Genomic DNA, 18,455 nt, shown 5'->3' with positions numbered 1-18,455 from the left:
TTTCCTGTCTGCCAGGTTATCTGATAATGCCTTATCTGATTGCCTTTCCTGGTAGTCTGGCTATTCCTTTGAGATGGTGATTTCTTAATTCCTGAGACAATGGGAAGGTTCCCTCACCCCCTCCCTCCTTGCAGAGAAAACATTTGGTCAGTTTGGGAGTCAAAATGGTTTCAGGGCGGTCTTCCTGTGCTGCTCCAGACATGTGATCCATGTATCTATGTACATGCTTGGTTGGTACATTTATGAACATTTATTATATATATAAGACCTTAAATTTTTAACTTCAATATCTTGGAAAGCAATATAAGCCTCTTCAGACACCCACGGAGAGCTTCTCTTACGATGAGGCTGGAAGGGGTCTCCTCAGAGTATGGTGCAAGAGTACGGCTCTTCCCAGGGCACTTGCAGCTGGAAGGAAAATGAACAAAAATGTAGTTTCCATCTGGCCCACATTTCATGTATTTTACACCCCACTTAATACTGGAACGGTCTCTCAGAGGTTTATTAAGCGATCCCTAACGCAGGCAACAGTCACAGCATCCATTTAGAGCACTGTGACACCACTTCAAGTAACCATGGCTTCCCCCAAAAGAATTCTGGGAGCTGTAGTTCGTTCAAAATGCCAAGACCTGTTAGAAAACCCCTATTCCACTCAGAGCTACAATTCCAGAGCGGTTTATAGTCAACCCCTCTTCACAGGCAGCTCTGTTGAAATGTTTAAGATTTTTTTGTTTTGTTGACTTTGTTTGTTTTAAATACGTATTCTGCAGTTGACCTCCTTTGTAATGTTTTATTCTGAAATCTTTAAGATTATAGTATTTTAGTTTCCTGTTAATTATGTTGCTTTGACTATATACTTTATATTTGACTTCCTTCAGAAATGTTTGATTCTGGGTTGTTTTATTGATGTTTAATATGCTGTAAAGCGCTTTGTGATTTTTCTTTAAAATATAAAGCGGTATAGAAATGAAATTATTATTATTATTTTATTATTATTATTATTATTATTATTATTATTATTATTATTAGCAGCTCTGGAAGGGAAATATGTTTGGAGGCCCCTCTTCTCCCAGCAACTTCAACAAACTACACATCCCAGGCTTCTTTGGGGGGAAGCCCTGACTGTTTAAAACGATGTTGAAATATACCGAGAGTCAAGAGTGGATTTCATGCTCTTTATTCAGCTCATAGCGGTGAGGAGGAATGGAAGTTCCCCCAGGATGTCTGCTTTATATACATTATTTACACAATGGGCCCCACGTGATTGGCTAATTCCGGGATTCTCCTGTAGGCCAATCAGGTTGTGGATTCACTTCTACCTGGAGTTGGATTGGGTGGTTCCTGCAGACCAATCAGACTGATGCATTCTGAACCCTATTGTTCTAGGACCAATCAGACTGCTGCATTTTGGATCCTATTCAACTCAGTACATAACAGGTGTCCTAACACTTTAAATGCATGGTGCTTGTTTACATCAGTGTGAATGTGGCCCTAGAAACTCCAGTTCCGTTCAGGAGAGATGTTGGGGAAACGAAGCATTTCTGTGTACATAAATTGAGGGGCAAGCTTCCTTTCCCCCATCTGTTGCTTTTATTAGGGGAGGGCTTAGAGGATGATTAAACCTGGGGCTGGGAATAAGGACGCAGATGGCGCTGTGGGTTAAACCACAGAGCCTAGGGCTTCCTGATCAGAAGGTCGGCGGTTCGAATCCCCACGATGGGGTGAGCTCCCGTTGTTTGGTCCCTGCTCCTGCCCACCTAGCAGTTCAAAAGCACGTCAAAGTGTAAGTAGATCAATAGGTACCACTCCGGCGGGAAAGTAAACGGTGTTTCCGTGCGCTGCTCTGGTTCGCCAGAAGCAGCTTAGTCATGCTGGCCACATGACCTGGAAGCAGTACGCCGGCTCCCTCGGCCAGTAAAGCGAGATGAGCGCCCCAGCCCCAGAGTCAGCCATGACTGGTCAGGGGTCCCTTTACCTTGCATAAATGCAAGACAATATAGATTGGAGTTTCTGTTGAGTGCGCTCACCTGGACTGCAAATCCTCACTTAGCAGAGGTCAGTCCATCAGGGCAAATGGGGCATTGCCCCACCAACTCCCTGCTTCCTTACTTGCAACCAGTCCAAGGGGTGGCCACACCTACCAGCTTCCTCCTCACTGAGTATTAGTGTTGCCCTTCTAGGACTCAGAAAAAATAATAGAGGCAAGGCTTAGAATTTGTCGGCTCCACCTATTGTTGCTTCTGGCTCTGACTGTTCTTGGCTAGGGTGCCACCTACTGTTGGCTTCCCTGCCTTCTGCCCTACTGGTAATAAACACACTCCAGCCACCTTTGTCCCTAGCAAATGTCACCCACATCACACATTCTGTCATCTCAGTCCGTGAGAGCTGGTTGTTCTTTGAGGGCCACACTTAGGGGCCACATATCACCAGCACAGACTTGACAAGCTGGAATGTGAGCAGAGAAGGGCAACCAAAATGCTTAAGGGCCTGGAAGTCAACCTTATGAAAAGTGATTGTGGGAGTTGGGTATGTTTAGCCTGGCAGAGAGAAGATTGAAATATGAGAGCCATCTTCAAATATCTGCAAGGCTTGTTTTCTGCTGCTTCAGAGGGTATGAACCAAACCAATGGATTCAAATGACAAGGATATTCCAACTCAAGTTTAGGAAGAACTTTCTAAGGATCAGAGCTGTTGGACAGTGAAACGAAATCCTTCGAAAGGTGGTGGGCTCTCCTTCAATGGAGGTTTTTAAACAGCGGTTGGATGACCAACTGTCTTTTTTTTAAAAAAATAATAATAATTTTTATTAACCGGCCAATCAAATCAAATTAAATCACATCACATAAATTCCAAATTACAATGCCGAATTTTAAATTTTGTTGGGGGGACCCATATTTCAAGATCCGAAGGGGGATTCTGATCATCTTCTTGCTACTGTAATGTCCAAATCAATTCAAATCAATCCAAACAGAGTTCATAATTCTATCCAGTCTTATCTTGCTGTTTCCACATCACATCTTGTTCATATATTTTCTCTTTTTTCTTTATGATCTGTTCTGATAGACTCCTTAAGCCAATAAACACTAATAATAATCCTGTGTGAATTTTCCATTCTTCCAATCCTCAAATCGAGATGGTTTCCATATATCATCACCTTCATAGATAACATCGCTCTTTCCATCATTGATCTCGTAAAACTGTCGCTCTTAAGTCCCTCTGAGGAGTTTCACCCACAATATATAAACAGCTCTATTTCTCTCTTTCTCCTCCCAGACTCAAGACCTCCGACAGAACTTCCCAATATGGCGACGGCATTTTTAACTGCGTCATTCCAAAGCTCTTATACATTCCACGCTCTTCTTAAAACATGCTTTGGTTCGAAAGTTTATCTCCACACAGCCTTAGATCCACAGCTTAAGTCCTTAAAATGACAATTCTGACTCGTGAGGGGAGGGGATTCTTGTTTAATCACATAAGGAAAGAAAGGAAAGTTTTTTCCCCTCCCCCATCAGTCATTTGCCATACTGTATCTTGGCGTATAGGGGACGCAGGTGGCGCTGTGGGTTAAAGCCTCAGCGCCTAGGGCTTGCTGATCGAAAGGTTGGCGGTTCGAATCCCTGCGGCGGGGTGCGCTCCCGCTGCTCGGTCCCAGCGCCTGCCAACCTAGCAGTTCGAAAGCACCTCCGGGTGCAAGTAGATAAATAGGGAAGGTAAACGGCGTTTCCGTGTGCGGCTCTGGCTCGCCAGAGCAGCGATGTCACGCTGGCCTCGTGACCCGGAAGTGTCTCCGGACAGCGCTGGCCGCTGGCCTCTTAAGTGAGATGGGCGCACAACCCCAGAGTCTGTCAAGACTGGCCCGTACGGGCAGGGGTACCTTTACCTTTACCTTTTTATCTTGGCGTATCTTCTCATGTTTTATTCTTGTCTTGTTTTATCAGAGATCTCTTCTGTTAGCAGTCTTTACTCCCCCTCCTTCCTTGAAATATGTGCATTCCTTCATCCAAATTGTTTCTTTTGAAGTTCTTGCAGCTAGTGGCGTGGATCAGGGATGGCGTCCAGGAGTGCCGGAATCCCACAGGAGGGCTTTGTGCCTAGTGCCCCCATCCCCACAAATTCGGGGGTAGTATAGGGCACAGCAGGCAAGGGCAGTCCCCCCACCATCCTGGGCTGGGTAGGGAGGCTAATTACTCCCATCATAGCCTCCAAATTACCTTGTGTGGGTCGGAGAGATGTTATTGTCAGCCATCTTCCGATGCGCCCCCTAGTGGCCCGGATGACCAACTGTCAGGGATTATTTATTCCTGCATTGCAGGGGGTTGGACTAGATCAGTGTTTCTCAACCTGTGGGTCCCCAGATTTTGTTGGACTACAACTCCCATCATTCCTAGCCAGCATGACCAGTGGTCAGGGATGATGGGAGTTGTAGTCCAATGAAATCTGGGGCCCCACAGGTGGAGAACCGCTGGACTAGATGGTTGGCTTGGGGTCCCTTCCAACTCTACTGTTATAATAATTTTAAGGTCTCAAATATAAAAGAAATATTCATAAATGCACACATATCTAAATATATAAACCATGTGTCTGAAATAGTACGGGAGAGCAAACCTTTTTGACTCTCCTGATGACCTCAAATATTCCTCTGCAGTAAGGGAGGCCAATGGGGAAAGCCTTCCCATTGTCTTTTCAGTTATAAATCCTGTCTTAAGGGCGTATTTGTGTATGAATAGGGTGAGCCTGTGACCTGGATTCAGGAACTAAAGTATGAACCATCACGAAAGAATGGCCAGGCTGCCCAGGTAATGCAATCAATGACCATTATCAGGTACAGTGGTGCCCCGCAAGACGAAGGCCTCGCAAGACGAAAAACCCGCTAGACGAAAGGGTTTTCCATTTTGGAGGTGCTTCACAAGACGAATTTCCCTATGGGCTTGCTTCGCAAGACGAAAATGTCTTGCGAGTTTTTCTGACTTTTTTCCCTCCCCCCCTTTTTCTAAGCCGCTAAGCCGCTTATCCGCTAAGCCGCTAATAGCGCTAATCCGCTAAGCCGCTAATGGGCTTGCTTCGCAAGACAAAAAAACTGCTAGACGAAGAGATTCGCGGAATGGATTCTTTTCGTCTTGCGAGGCACCACTGTATCCTGGCAGACAGGATTTCTGCTGGAGACTGCCTCCTTCTGTGATGTATGTATGATGTATGGGGTGTGTGTCTTGGGCTACAGGGTGGGCAATTTCAAAAGTCTATATAAGCGCTTGTGCACCATTGTTCAGGGTTCTCTTCCCTCCTGTGTGTGGTGAGTGATGACCCTGTTGCAACAGTTTAATAAAGATCAGGCTTACTAGCCACTTTGCTTCTCAATATACTCTGGTTGGCCTCTGTTATTTTCTCCTACTGATAGGGAACCCACTTAAGGACTCTATACGGGTTCTTGGATACCCCATAAGGGAAAGGGAACAGTTTTTCTTATAACACTACAATACTATGATTCTATGCTGCCCTCACCGGCACATTCCAGGGTTGAACCATGGAGCCATTGGGTTTCGTGAAGCATGCCTGCCTAGCACAATCCGCAGCCTTTTCTGCAAGTAGATCCCAGCGTTTCCCCTCTCCTACGTTCCCAGTTGGATCTGCTGGGTCAAGAATGACAGGCCTAAAATACAGAGACAGGAAAGATTCATTAGCCTCAGGAAGGAGCGAAAGAACCCTAGCCTAAAAACCTGGCCCACCTCCCACCAAGCAATTTTTGGGGGGTATAGACTCCCCCTCCAAACCCACTCATGGTGGTTGTGGGATGCCAGAAGTATCAGGAGATGAGGAATCACCAGCTCTGAATAAAGATACCTCTCCTCACCTCTCACCACCACTGCTATGGTCTGTATTTCAATAGAAGCCCACACTGAAGATCTGCTGCATATATGCTGGTTTGTTTGTTTGTTTGTTAGTTAGTTTGTTTGTTTGTGATGCGCCTGTGTATTCATGGGTTTGAGAGTGTGGGAAGGCAAGGCTTGCTTTCACCATGTCTATTTTCTGGCTCTGCTTGTTCTGAGCTCTGGCGCCACCTACTGTTGGCCTCCCTGCCTTTTGCCCAACCAGTCCCAATAAGCCACACCCACTCTAGCCACACCCACTGCAGCATGTAGACCTCACAAAGCATGTGACCCCACCAACAGAAAAGGATTAGCAACCTCAGCCTAGGGATTTGCAGAATCTCCTTTCAAGCACAATCAGAAAAGGCTCATTCCCAGTTTTGTTAGCTGTGGTCTAAACCACAGAGCCTAGGGCTTGCCAATCAGAAGGTTGGCGGTTCAAATCCCCGTGACGGGGTGAGCTCCTGTTACTCGGTCCCTGCTCCTGCCAACCTAGCAGTACGAAAGCACGTCGAAATGCAAGTAGATAAATAGGTAGCGCTCCGGCAGGAAGGTAAACGGCGTTTCCGTGCGCTGCTCTGGTTCGCCAGAAGCGGCTTAGTCTTGCTGGCCACATGACCCGGAAGCTGTACGCCGGCTCCTTCGGCCAATAAAGCGAGATGAGCGTCGCAACCCCAGAGTCTTCCACAACTGGACCTAACGTTCAGGGGTCCCTTTACTTTTACCTTGGTTCTCAAATGCCTTGGTACTCAAACAACTTGGAACCCAAACAGTGCCAAACCAGAAGTACGTGTTCAGGTTTGCAGACTTTCTCAAAAGCCAAACATGCTCCGTTTTGAGTGCTACACTTATGATTTGAGTGCCACATTTCTGTTTTGAGTGTTATGCTGAGGGCTGTTTGCTATTTATTTTGTGTTTTTGCAGCTTTTTTATTTTTGTGACTGTGTGGAACCCAGTTCAGCTACTGATTGATTGTGTGACTGCAGTACATTGTTCATTGCTTTCATTTTATGGATCAGTGGTCCCGTTAGATAGTAGAATTCATGTTAAATTTTTGTTTTAGGGGTTGTTTTTAAAAGTCTGGAACAGATTAATCCATTTTGCATTACTTTCTATGGGAAAGCGCACCTTGGTTTTGGAATGCTTTGGTTTTGGAACAGACTTCTGGAACGGATTAAGTTTGAGAACCAAGGTACCACTGTATTTTGATTATATTGTAGATTGATTGGTTACACTGGGTTCAATTGCTTCTCTCTTTGTTCCACAAGCTGCATCTTGTAAAACTCAGATCTTACCCACTGAGATTTTAACAGATGCGCAGAAAATCCGAAGATAGATTTGGCTTACAGGGCATCTGATTCAGTGGGTAAGATCAGGTTTTCCTAAGGCACAACTGCAAAATGAAGAGAAATTGATCTCAGATCGGGGGGGAATTAATCAATACACAATACATGTGACTGACCCCTAAGGCAGGTCATCCAGGTGTTTTTCAACTTCCATCAGCCCCAGTCAGCACAGCCATTTTGGACTGCGACTCCCATCAGCCAGCTCTGGTTGTTCTGGAGGGCGCCAAGTTGGCAAAGCCTGCCCTGAGTGGACACCCACTTTGCTTCTATAGTGGGATCAGCCCTGTGTTTGAGATTGGGTTGCCATATGTCCTCTATTTCCAGGACACATCCTCCTTTTCATGGGTAGAGTCCTTATAGTGATCCATAGTTAAAAGTAAAGGTAAAGGTAAAGGGACCCCTGACCATTAGGTCCAGTCGTGACCAACTCTGGGGTTGCAGCACTCATCTCGCTTTATTGGCCAAGAGAGCCGGCGTACAGCTTCCAGGTCATGTGGCCAGTATGACTAAGCCGCTTCTGGCGAACCAGAGCAGCGCACGGAAATGCCGTTTACCTTCCAACCGGAGCGATACCTATTTATCTACTTGCACTGGTGTGCTTTCAAACTGCTAGGTTGGCAGGAGCTGGGACTGAGCAATGGGAGCTCACCCCATCACGGGGATTCGAACCGCCGACCTTCTGATCAGCAAGTCCTAGGCTCTGTAGTTAAAAGTAGAAGTTGGCAAACGTGTTGTCTTTTTTGCTCTTTGAAATATGGCAATCCTAGAGATCTGCATCTCTCAGAGAACTACCATTCTCAGGATTTCAACTCTCACTTTAAACCTACAACAGATTTGCCTGAAGAACTCTCTCTATGCAGGAAAACTCTATGGGGAAGGATGTAAAGTTGGGAAATATAGATGGAGGAGTTGCTGTTCATTTGATCCATGGTGCAGGAATAGGAGGGGTTACTAGTCCATAAGAGGTTCCCTATTTTCACCTGCAAAATGGCAGTGCCTAAGAGAGAGGCACAGAGAATACTGACCTGGGTTTCCGGAGTTGATTATGCAGGTATTTCTTGAGAGTCTCATTCTGAAAGTCATAGTACTTTGTCCAAAAGATGCAGAGGTTTTTGTACTGTTGGATGAGCCAAAGGACCGTCTGGAAACCTTCCGCCATGTCGAAAGAAGTCCTCTTACCATCTTGTTCCCAGGCGTAGACAGTCAGCAACTCAAGTGCATACTTTGGGGGCTTCGATTGCAATTTCGGCAGCTACAGTTACATGGGAGAACATATTAAGTATAGCCCACAGCAATACAATGGGTAGCATCAATGGAAGAATATGAAATGATCAGGCAACGGAATGGGATATACAGGCTGGCAGTACCTGACAACTTAAGACCAGAATTCACAGCCATGCCCCCTTCTAAGTACATAACGGAACTTGCACCCTATTCTCTTGAAACTGAAGAACCTGGCATTTTCAGTGTTCCAAAATGCTTCTCTTTAGAGCAGGGTGTGATGTTAACATATGAGAGTGCTGGAGGTGAAATAGTTAAGCAGGTTACCCAATCAGAACCCGGGGGTGGAGTCAGAGGGACTATAAAACCAGCTCTGGGAGGGGCGAAGGGAGAGTTCGTTGGGAGTTGGGTGGTTGGTTGGAGTGGGAGTGAATTCGGATAGAGTCTGTGGGTAGGTTGAGTTAGTGTAGCGAAATAAGCTGAGTCAGGAACAGTTAGGGGCTAGGAAGACAAGTAAATATCTGAGAGGTGATTTAGTGAGTGAGAGCAAGTAGTGGAAGTTATAGGTATGATTGTAATTGACTGAGACCGTTTATGAAACCACACACTTGTTAAACTGCAATAAATAAACAGAAGTTTATGTTCCAATTTAACCCTGGCTAGACTCAGTATTGTACCAGGTAGGGCCTGGGTGGTGGCAGCAAGAAATAAAGTGGTGGCACAGGGATCAATAGATGGTGAAACGTCCGAGGACCCTGTGCGATCGCCACACAGGGTTTCCCAAATTTGGATCTCCAGCTGTTTGGGGACTATAATTCCCATCATCCCTGATTGCTGGTCCTGCCACTTCACTGAAGACCTTTTCTTTCCAGCAGGTTTCTAAACCAAATTCTGATTTTTATAGTTTGCACTTATTTTTAGTCTTGGGTTGTGTCTGTTCTCCCATTTACTGTGCGCTCACTGGGTTTCCAGTGTGTCAGGGAACTGCCATCAGTACTGGAGGGAGAGCGCGAAAGCCAGAGGGATTCCAGAGGGCGTCCAGGGATCGAGAGAAGCAGCCCATCTTCTGGGGAAGAGAATCAGCGTAGCACCAGTGGAGAAGGGGGGCAGGTGGGGGAAGTGGCGAGGCGGTCCCATGACTCCTTGCCTGGGACCAGCGGGGAGACTAGGGGTCCTCCGTTGCCCACGCCCTCCCTGCGCAGAGAGGGTAGGCGGAGACTAGGCGTCAAAGAACTTCTTTGCTGGAAGAAGTTTAAGAAACGCCCACTGACGGATTCTGCCAGCGATTGAGACAGCCACGGGTGAGTGGCTGTCCGGACAGAGGAGGTTCACTTTGGCAGCCCAGCCAGGTGTTTGCACCCAGCCAGGAAGATAGGCACCTGCTGACGCACGAGCAACCCCCTTAGGAACCATTACACAGTGCTAGGTTTTTAATTTGAATTCACACGTGATCTGAAATTCGTGTGTGTGTGTACCTGTACCTGTTTGTACCAGTATTTCACCAGACGGATGAGACTTTTCAGTTTGGTAGGGCGATCCTTGATGAAGTCTTTCTGCAACTCGGTGAAGCAGGGAGAGAACTGACCCCCCTGGCCTCCCTTGCTGTCGATCAGTCTGATGTACACCTGGGGGTCAGGCATGCCGCCCCAATAGTGACCTGTTTTTCAAAACAAAGACGGAGTCACACGTACAAGGAGAAGCAGGTGATTCAGGCCCCACCTGCCCCTTTGAACAGCCGTGGCTTCTCTTCCTGGGAACTGTTGTTTGTTAAGGGTACTGAGGCCCCCTTCTCCTTTGCAGAACTACAATTGCTACAGTTCCCTGTGATGAGGGATTGACTGTGTTATAAGAATTCTAAGGTCTCAAATATATAAATTAATGTCCAAAATTGAACAAGGCAAACACATACATAAGTATATGAACCACTTGTCTGAAATAGTACAGGAGAGCAATCCTGAAGCCATTTTGACTCTCCCAATGACCTCGAATATTCCTCTGCAGTGGGGAAGGAAATGGGAAAAGCCTCCCCATTGTTTCTTTGCTCACAAATCCTGTCTCAAGGGTGCATTTGTGTATAAATAGGGTGAGTCTGTGACCTGGACTCAGGAACTAAAGTATTAACCATCACAAAAGAATGGCCAGGCTGCCCAGGTAATGCAACCAGTGACCATTATCAGGTATCCTGGCAACACAGGATTTCTGCTGTAGACAGCCTCCTTCTGTGATGTATGTATGATGTTTTGGGGAGCTGGTCTTCAGCTACAGGATGGGCAATTTCAAAAGTCTATATAAGGGCTTGCACACCACTGTTCAGGGTTCACCTCCCTCCTGTGTGTGGTGAGTGGGGACCCTGTTGCAACAGTTCCTTGAATAAAGATCAGGCTCTGCTTCTCAATATACTCTGGTTGGCCTCTGTTATTTTCTCCTACCGCTAGGGAACACTTTTAAGGACTATATACTGTACAGGCTCTTGGATACCCTATAAGGGAAAAGGAGTTGTGTTTTTTTCTTATAACAACTGCTAAACCACTCTGGGAGTGGTAGACCTGTGAGGGGATTAGAGGGTCCTCTGGCAACTCTCAGTGCCCTTAATGAACTACAGTTCCCAGGATTCCTTGGGGAAGCCATAACTGCTCACACTGCTGTCAATGGTGCTTTACATCATAGGTGGTGTGAATGGGGCCTACATCCCTAGGCAGGTGGACTTACCGAGAGCATCAAAGGCCGGCAGGACATCAAAATCAATGTACTCTGTGGAATCGCCAGAACAAAGCTGGAAGCTGAGCACCCGTGGGTTGTCCCACTTTGGTTTTTCAATCAGTATTTCTATATCGCTCCGTATTAGTTCCCGGCATTGCTTGAGCCTCTTCTCAATCTCCTGGATGATAAAGCCCCTGGTCCCTCCCTCCAGGTCTTCGTAGCCACTGAAGATGTCAAGGAACAGCACAAGGTCAGCATCCGAGCCCCCTTTCAGAGCTGTGCCTTTGCCAGATGAGCCACCCTAGGGAGGGAAATCCGATGATGCCTCGTAAAATATCCTTGTCTCCCTGCACCCTGATGAATGAGTACCAGGGGCTGATTCCAGGCTGGTCAATTTCTAGCTTGTGTCAATTTCACACATATCAATCAATCATAGAATTCTAGAGTTGGAAGGGAGTCAAAGGGTCATCTACTCCAACCCTCTGTGATACATAGATATTGGAATCAGGCTTTTGCGTGGGGGCAACTGCACTTCGAAATCCTCCATCCCATTGCTAGGGCTGTATGCCTGAGCACTGGCGGAAGAAGAGGGGTGCGGGGGGAGCGTACCGCCCCCAGCGGCACAATGCCAGTGGGGTGCCATCGCAGCTCCTCCCCCCGTGCTGGGCACCACGCCCCCGCAGGCAGTGTGCCACGCCGTCAGGATGCACGCCACGCCCCTACAGGTGGCACACCACACCCCCAGGACGCACGCCATACCCCCAGGGCGTGTGCCAGCCACGCCCACGCCTGCTCTCTGCTTCCCTGCTGGAGCATGAAGCTCCGCCACTGCGCCTGAGTCATCCAAGGCCTGAATCAGCTGAGCCAGGGGGACTTCCGGGTCAGCGCCAGCGATTAATGGCGGATTCCCTCTGATTCTCAGAGGGATTAGCTCCGCGGGATCGGGTCTTGCCGCTGCGGCAAAGGGGGGACCCTTTAAAAATCACAGGCGGGTGAAGCCTGTGAACGTGGGGACTCGGCGGGCACCATTTGCGCCCCCCCAAGTTGCGAAGGAGCTCTTTTAAGGACTCCAGAGTGGGACGGGGGGTGAGCGGCGTGGTGCTGAGAGTCGACTGCTTCTTCCGCGGAGTGAAGCCGCACAGCTGTTATCGGAGAGCGCTGACTTTTTCCTGGAGAAATTGGACTTAAAAGCAACTACCCGTGAGTAGGATTAAACTGAATTAATTGGAGAAAAAGTGATTAAATTCGACACTGAAACGGGAAGGTATAAACAGGAAGTCTGCCTTCCCTGCTTGTAAATAGATGAAAGCAAAGAGACTGTAAAGCAGAAACTTTGAAAGACGTTCAGTAAGGACTTAAAATCTAACATCAAGAAAGTGGTTTCCCCTCCAGACTGCAGGAGTGGAGGGGAAAAGAGTTGAGCATATTTTACCTGCAAGAAGAGGGGGGAAAGAAAGTTATATCCGCTGCCTAAAACCTGGGAACGGGCTGCCCCCAGACAGGAAAAACCGATCAGTGGAAAGCCTGTCGGCAAGTTTAAAGACTTTTGAACTAGCTCTGCGAGAGAGAGATACAGTGTTTCTGGACTTCTCCTGATTCTAAAGTAACTTTTGATGATATTGAAACTGTTGTTTTTAAGTGACTTGGGGGACCTACAAGGATTATATTTGTTTTTTAAAAAAGTTGCAAACTGGAGTTGTAACTGTGTCCCCCTAGAGAAACATTGACATTGTTGCAACAATAACTAGGCTACTGGAAAATTCCTTTTCAAAACAAATATTTCAGCTGTGGGATTGACCTTGGACTCTCATGAGAGTGTTATGGCAAATGAGAAAGGAAAGTTAGAGCTGGCACAGGAAAAAACTACTAGGTCTGGCAAACAATATCGGACTGACACTACACATCAGCGAAGGGCTTCAACATCTGGAGCATCAGGCACATCAGGAGCTGCTGCTTTACAAGTTAAATCAAAAGTTATGTTGCCTGAAGATGTATTGGCACAGGCACTTGGAAAAATTAATGAATCTTTGGAAAATTTAGCTAAGCAAGTAGCTGAGACAAATAAGCAAGTAGCTGAGACAAATAAGCAACGCCCATGCCTGCTCTCCGCTTCCCTGCTGGAGCATGAAGCTCCACCACTGTGCCTGAGTCATCCAAGGCCTGAATCAGCTGAGCCAGGTTCAGACAAACACAGATCACTGCAGTTTGGATTGAATGACCTCGAGAGGTTTGGGGTTGCCAGGGGGTGGAACATCAGGAAGGAAGGAGGGGCATGCATCAGGTTCCGCCTCTCCCCCCAAAAGGGCTGCAACCTACCTAACTTCCCAGGAGAAGGTAGGAGCCTGATGCCACCTGACTCTAATGCCTCCCTGTAGAGCAGGAGACTCTTCATGGGAGAACTAATTCCAGACTCAATCCAGAAAGGGGGAATCCTGGGTCCGTGCAGGGTGTAGGTTTGCTTGAATGGGGCATGGGGCAGATTCACTGGGGTGGGGGGAGGCTATGCACTGTCCTACCCATTAGACACCTTCCATTCTGGGACTGCAAGACAGTAGTGGGCGGGTCCAGGGGCAAAAGTGGGCGGGGCAACCCAGTGCAGGTGGTAGCTTTGCAGGTAAGGCAAGTTCTTACGCACACCCCTCTCTGTCCTGCATTGAGGCAAGTGACAGGGATGGTCAGAGTTCAAGGATGCATCCTAGCCAGGGGAATGATTGTTAGAATTCCTGCTCCATGATTGCAGTCATGGGATTGTTGTCTATCGCATGACAGTATATGTTTTGACTCCACAGAGTGGGAAGTGACGGAGACAGGATGTTAGTGTTACTGTTTTCCGTGAAGTGGGACAATTGTCCTTTGTTCTTTTTCTCTTTGCTGTCTGATGCTAGAGAGAGAGGGAGCCATGTTGCAGTGTTCCGTGTGTGTTTATATGTAAATAAAGTAGATTCACCAAAATGCTGAGTTGCTGAGGTCTGTTACGCAAACTGCGAACACTCTGCGGATCCCTAAGTGTGCCAGTGTCTGTTGGCATCAGTTGCTGTGATGTTTGGGCTGAAGAAAGCTTTTGAAGCTCCTGAATGATCGACCAGGAGGGAGGGAACATGCTAGTCAGGCCTGTGTCTCTGCTAGGGTCCTACTCGAATGTAAGCTAAACTCTGGGGGAGTTCCAAGAGCCACATAGAGTGGCCCTGATATCTCCCTTAGATTTCCATCCACTATCGGAGCTGGGCTCAGTGGAGACTCACTCACTGTCAAAAGTAAATATCATTTAAGTGTTTATCTACAAATTAGGCTTGCTCTGCCAATGTGTCACCAACTGGGAGTGGGTCCCACCCATTCTGGCTCCGCAAGTGGACTTTCCTCTTCTGCGTTTTGGGATTCGTGTCTCACGTTGTTATACAGTGGTACCTCAGGTTAAGTACTTAATTCGTTCCGGAGGTCCATTCTTAACCTGAAACTGTTCTTAACCTGAAGCACCACTTTTGCTAATGGGGCCTCCTGCTGCTGCCGCGCCTCCAGAGCTCGATTTCTGTTCTTATCCTGAAGCAAAGTTCTTAACCTGAAGCACTATTTCTGGGTTAGCGGAGTGTGTAACCTGAAGCGTATGTAACCTGAAGCGTATGTAACCCCAGGTACCACTGTAACATCTTGGGCCCTCCCTCTTGATTCATGAAAGGGCTACAACATTTAACCAATTAATTGGCTAGATTGTGTTAATTGTGTTAAATTAAATAAATTTGGTTTGATTTGTATTAATTTGGAAAACTAATAAAGGGCACTTCTGTGGGGAAGGAATTCCCTAGCTCAGGGAATGTCCTCTCCTGGGCTCCCTTCTGAGGACGGTGGAGCTACCAAGAGGACCCTCTGCCCGCCTTAATAAGAGAGTCACTTAGCAGCTCTGTGTACAACCGAAAGAATTCTGGGAACTCTAGCTTACCCATCACAGAGCTGGAACCTACAATCTACAACCTTAACAATCTACACTCTCATTCTCTTCCCCACTCCCATCGCTCTCTCTTTGAACCTGCCCACACCGTTCTTTCTTAGCACCCAGACTCTGGCACTGACCTTGACAACCTTCAGCACCTTGGGTCGAGGAGGGGTAAAATCCCTGAAGCAAGTGGATTTCAGGAATTCACAGATGATGTCGATGGCACTGCACACCTGCTGATTAAATTCCCTATTGGGCTGGAGATTCTGAAAGATGAAATTATCAAGTTCTTTTGGTCCACATCTGTAGAGGAGGTCCATGGTAGAGGGGTTGAGGCAGGAGAGACAATCCAGCAGCTTCTGGGTCTGCTTTCACCTCTGCTGGCAATAAAGAAGGAAATGCCTGCTTTTTACCGCTGCCTTTTGTCTTATCGGTATTTGCTCTGCTCTGCCCTGTTCAGTTTCGTTTCCTTAAGTTTCACTTTGCTCAAAACAGCGGCTTTAATCTTAGCATAAACAGGATCGGAACAGAAAGCAGGAGAGTCATTTCCCTAAGCCTCTTATAATAACAATAATTTATTACTTATACCCCACACATCTGGCCCGGCCTCCCCAGTCACTCTGGGCGGCTCCTGCAGGGATAGGGCAGAAATGTTGATTTGTCAACTCTCTCTCTCTCTCTCTATATATATATATATATATAAAGGTAAAGGTACCCCTGCCCGTACGGGCCAGTCTTGACAGACTCTGGGGTTGTGCGCCCATCTCACTTAAGAGGCCAGGGGCCAGCGCTGTCCGGAGACACTTCCGGGTCATGTGGCCAGCGTGACATCGCTGCTCTGGCGAGCCAGAGCCGCACACGGAAACGCCGTTTACCTTCCCGCTGGTAAGCGGTCCCTATTTATCTACTTGCACCCGGAGGTGCTTTTGAACTGCTAGGTTGGCAGGCGCTGGGACCGAGCAGCGGGAGCGCACCCCGCCGCAGGGATTCGAACCGCCGACCTTTCGATCGGCAAGTCCTAGGCGCTGAGGCTTTAACCCACAGCGCCACCTGCGTCCCTATCATATATATATATATACACACGAGTTAAAGGCAAATTTCTTCCATTCAAAACCAGATGCAAACTGAAATGCATGCCTCCATTGAAACATAGATTCAAACTTTTCTGTGCTCTGGCCAAGTAAGGTGCTCCACTATGCATGTACTAAGGCAGAGGATTCCAAATGTTTTAGGTCCACCTCCCCCTTGCTACCACAAATTCATCCCCAGTGCCTTACCCTCAGGGCTGGATCTACAGTCATACCTCGGGTTAAATGTGCTTCAGGTTGAGCGTTTTCAAGTTACGCTCCGTGGCAACCCAGAAGTAACGGAGCGTGTTACTTCCGGGTTTCGCCGCTCGCACATGTGCAGACGCTCAAAATGATGTCACGCTCATGCACGGAAGCGGCAAAACGCGACCCACGCACGCGCAGACGTGCAGTCGCATCTTACATTTTACTCAGGATGCGGATGGGGCTCCGGAACGAATCCCATTCACATCCAGAGGTACCACTGCACTATGAAACTCAAACATATAAGCAGTGGTACCTTTGTTCTCAAACACCTTGGTTCCCAAACATCAAAAACCTGAAATTAAGTGTTCTGGTTTTTGAACATTTTTCGGAAGCCGAATGTCTGATGCAGCTGTCGGCTATTGTTTCCGGGGCGCCTGCACCAATCAGAAGCTGTGCCTTGGTTTCCGAACATTTCAGAAGTCAAACGGACTTCTGGAATAGATTAAGTTTAAGAACCAAAGTACCATTGTATTTGGCGCTTTTGTTTTTGCTATTTATTTGGCATTTTTGTTTCTGAGGCTTTTTCAGTTAATTTGTTTTTGTGATTGTGTGGAATCCAGTTCAGCTACTGATTGATTGATTGATTGATTGATTGATTGATTGTGTTCGAAAACCAAGGCACAGCTTATGATTGGTTCAAAACCCGGTACACTTACTTCCGGGGTTTCAGTGTTTGAGAACCAAGGCATTTGAGGACCAAGGTGTTTGAGAACCAAGGTACCATTGTATAAGGCACAGGAGCAGGGGCTAGTAGAAAAGTTGGCAACGCGTTCATTCTTTCAACCTTAGTCAGAGACAGTTCCTTCCCTCCTCTTTCCATGAATGTAGTTGAGCAAGATTCTCCATGGTGGCCTTCCATTCTATTGTTCTTCTTTATTGTTCTCTCCCTCCTTTCAACTAAGAAAACACATCCGTGCCTTTTCTCAAAACAGGCCCTGCCTGTCCTGGGAGAGTCAGTCAGAGCCAGATAACTAAAGCCCAGCTGGCGAGGATGCAATTAACATCTGAAGTTGAGGAGGGGAGAGAAAGAACGACTTTTCTGTTCTCACCCACAGTTTGTTGGGCAGGTGCAATTCAAGACAAACCATGATTATACTATTTGGGGACTGTGTCTATAACAAGGGAGAAAGAGGGGTATTTCAGGGCAAACACTCAAAGGAGGAGACTATTTAATTAACTTGTTTGCTCCAGGCTTTGGGGAAAAGTCTGGTGGTGGTGGGAGCATATTTTAACTGATTTTAACTGATCTCCAGTTGAGTTTCCCATCTGATAATAAAGTTGGGACCTTTTCCCTTTGCTCTGCCTGGTGCACACAAAATTAAGCCAGGAAGGACAGATAAGAAATCCAGTAAGTAATTTTTAAAAATACAAAAAGAATCAACATTACCATGTCATGTGAGCAACTGAGCTAATTTGGGTAAGCACATTTGGTATGGGAATCTGGGTCCACTGGGGCTGACTCCAGAGGTGTCTGGCACAGCATGTATTTGGTTACAGATGCTCATTTCATTATTTTCACTTTCACGATACAGTACTGTACATAACTTTTCCTGCAACGTAAGGGTACTTCATCTGCAGTAAATGTGTTCAGCCAGGAGAGGGCAGCAGAGGAGAATTCCTTTTTATTCTTGTAAGAAGTCACGATTTTGCTATGACTTATTGCATCGAGATGACCTGTTTATTGAGCGTTCATACTGATTTGTTTGACAGTCAGCTTAACTTTTGAATAAGCATGCTGTAAATCTGAAGGCTAGTTGGGTTGGACTGAACTACGACATTTTCAAATTACCAGAAGGTTCGTTTTGGGTTCATGTTTGTTTTTTAGGGAAAGCTACTAGCAAATTGGGACGCAGGTGGCGCTGTGGGTTAAAGCCTCAGCGCCTAGGGCTTGCCGATTGAAAGGTTGGCGGTTCGAATCCCTGCAGCGGGGTGCGCTCCTGCTGCTCGGTCCCAGCGCCTGCCAACCTAGCAGTTCGAAAGCACCTCCGGGTGCAAGTAGATAAATAGGGACCGCTTACCAGCGGGAAGGTAAACGGCGTTTCCGTGTGCGGCTCTGGCTCGC

At 47.1% G+C, this 18,455-nt stretch overlaps 1 protein-coding gene across 1 annotated transcript; it reads right to left on the bottom strand.

Annotated features, from left to right (window-relative positions):
* Window positions 1-262: 262 nt before the first annotated feature.
* Window positions 263-15,593, bottom strand: LOC307204897 (2'-5'-oligoadenylate synthase 1-like). The gene is made up of 6 exons (XM_079957035.1): window positions 15,197-15,593; window positions 11,141-11,432; window positions 9,913-10,088; window positions 8,236-8,462; window positions 5,500-5,647; window positions 263-408 (listed from the first exon to the last, which is right to left on the bottom strand). The coding sequence occupies exons 1-6, from the start codon at window positions 15,377-15,379 to the stop codon at window positions 364-366; spliced, it is 1,071 nt and encodes a 356-aa protein (XP_079813161.1). The 5' UTR covers window positions 15,380-15,593; the 3' UTR covers window positions 263-363.
* Between the last annotated feature and the right edge of the window lie 2,862 nt (window positions 15,594-18,455).

The sequence above is a fragment of the Podarcis cretensis genome (assembly GCF_951804945.1).
Source record: "Podarcis cretensis genome assembly, chromosome: 16".
In the NCBI taxonomy this organism is placed as follows: Eukaryota; Metazoa; Chordata; class Lepidosauria; order Squamata; family Lacertidae; genus Podarcis; species Podarcis cretensis.
Note: the sequence above shows the minus strand (reverse complement) of the source record. Positions and strands in the feature narration are given on the sequence as shown.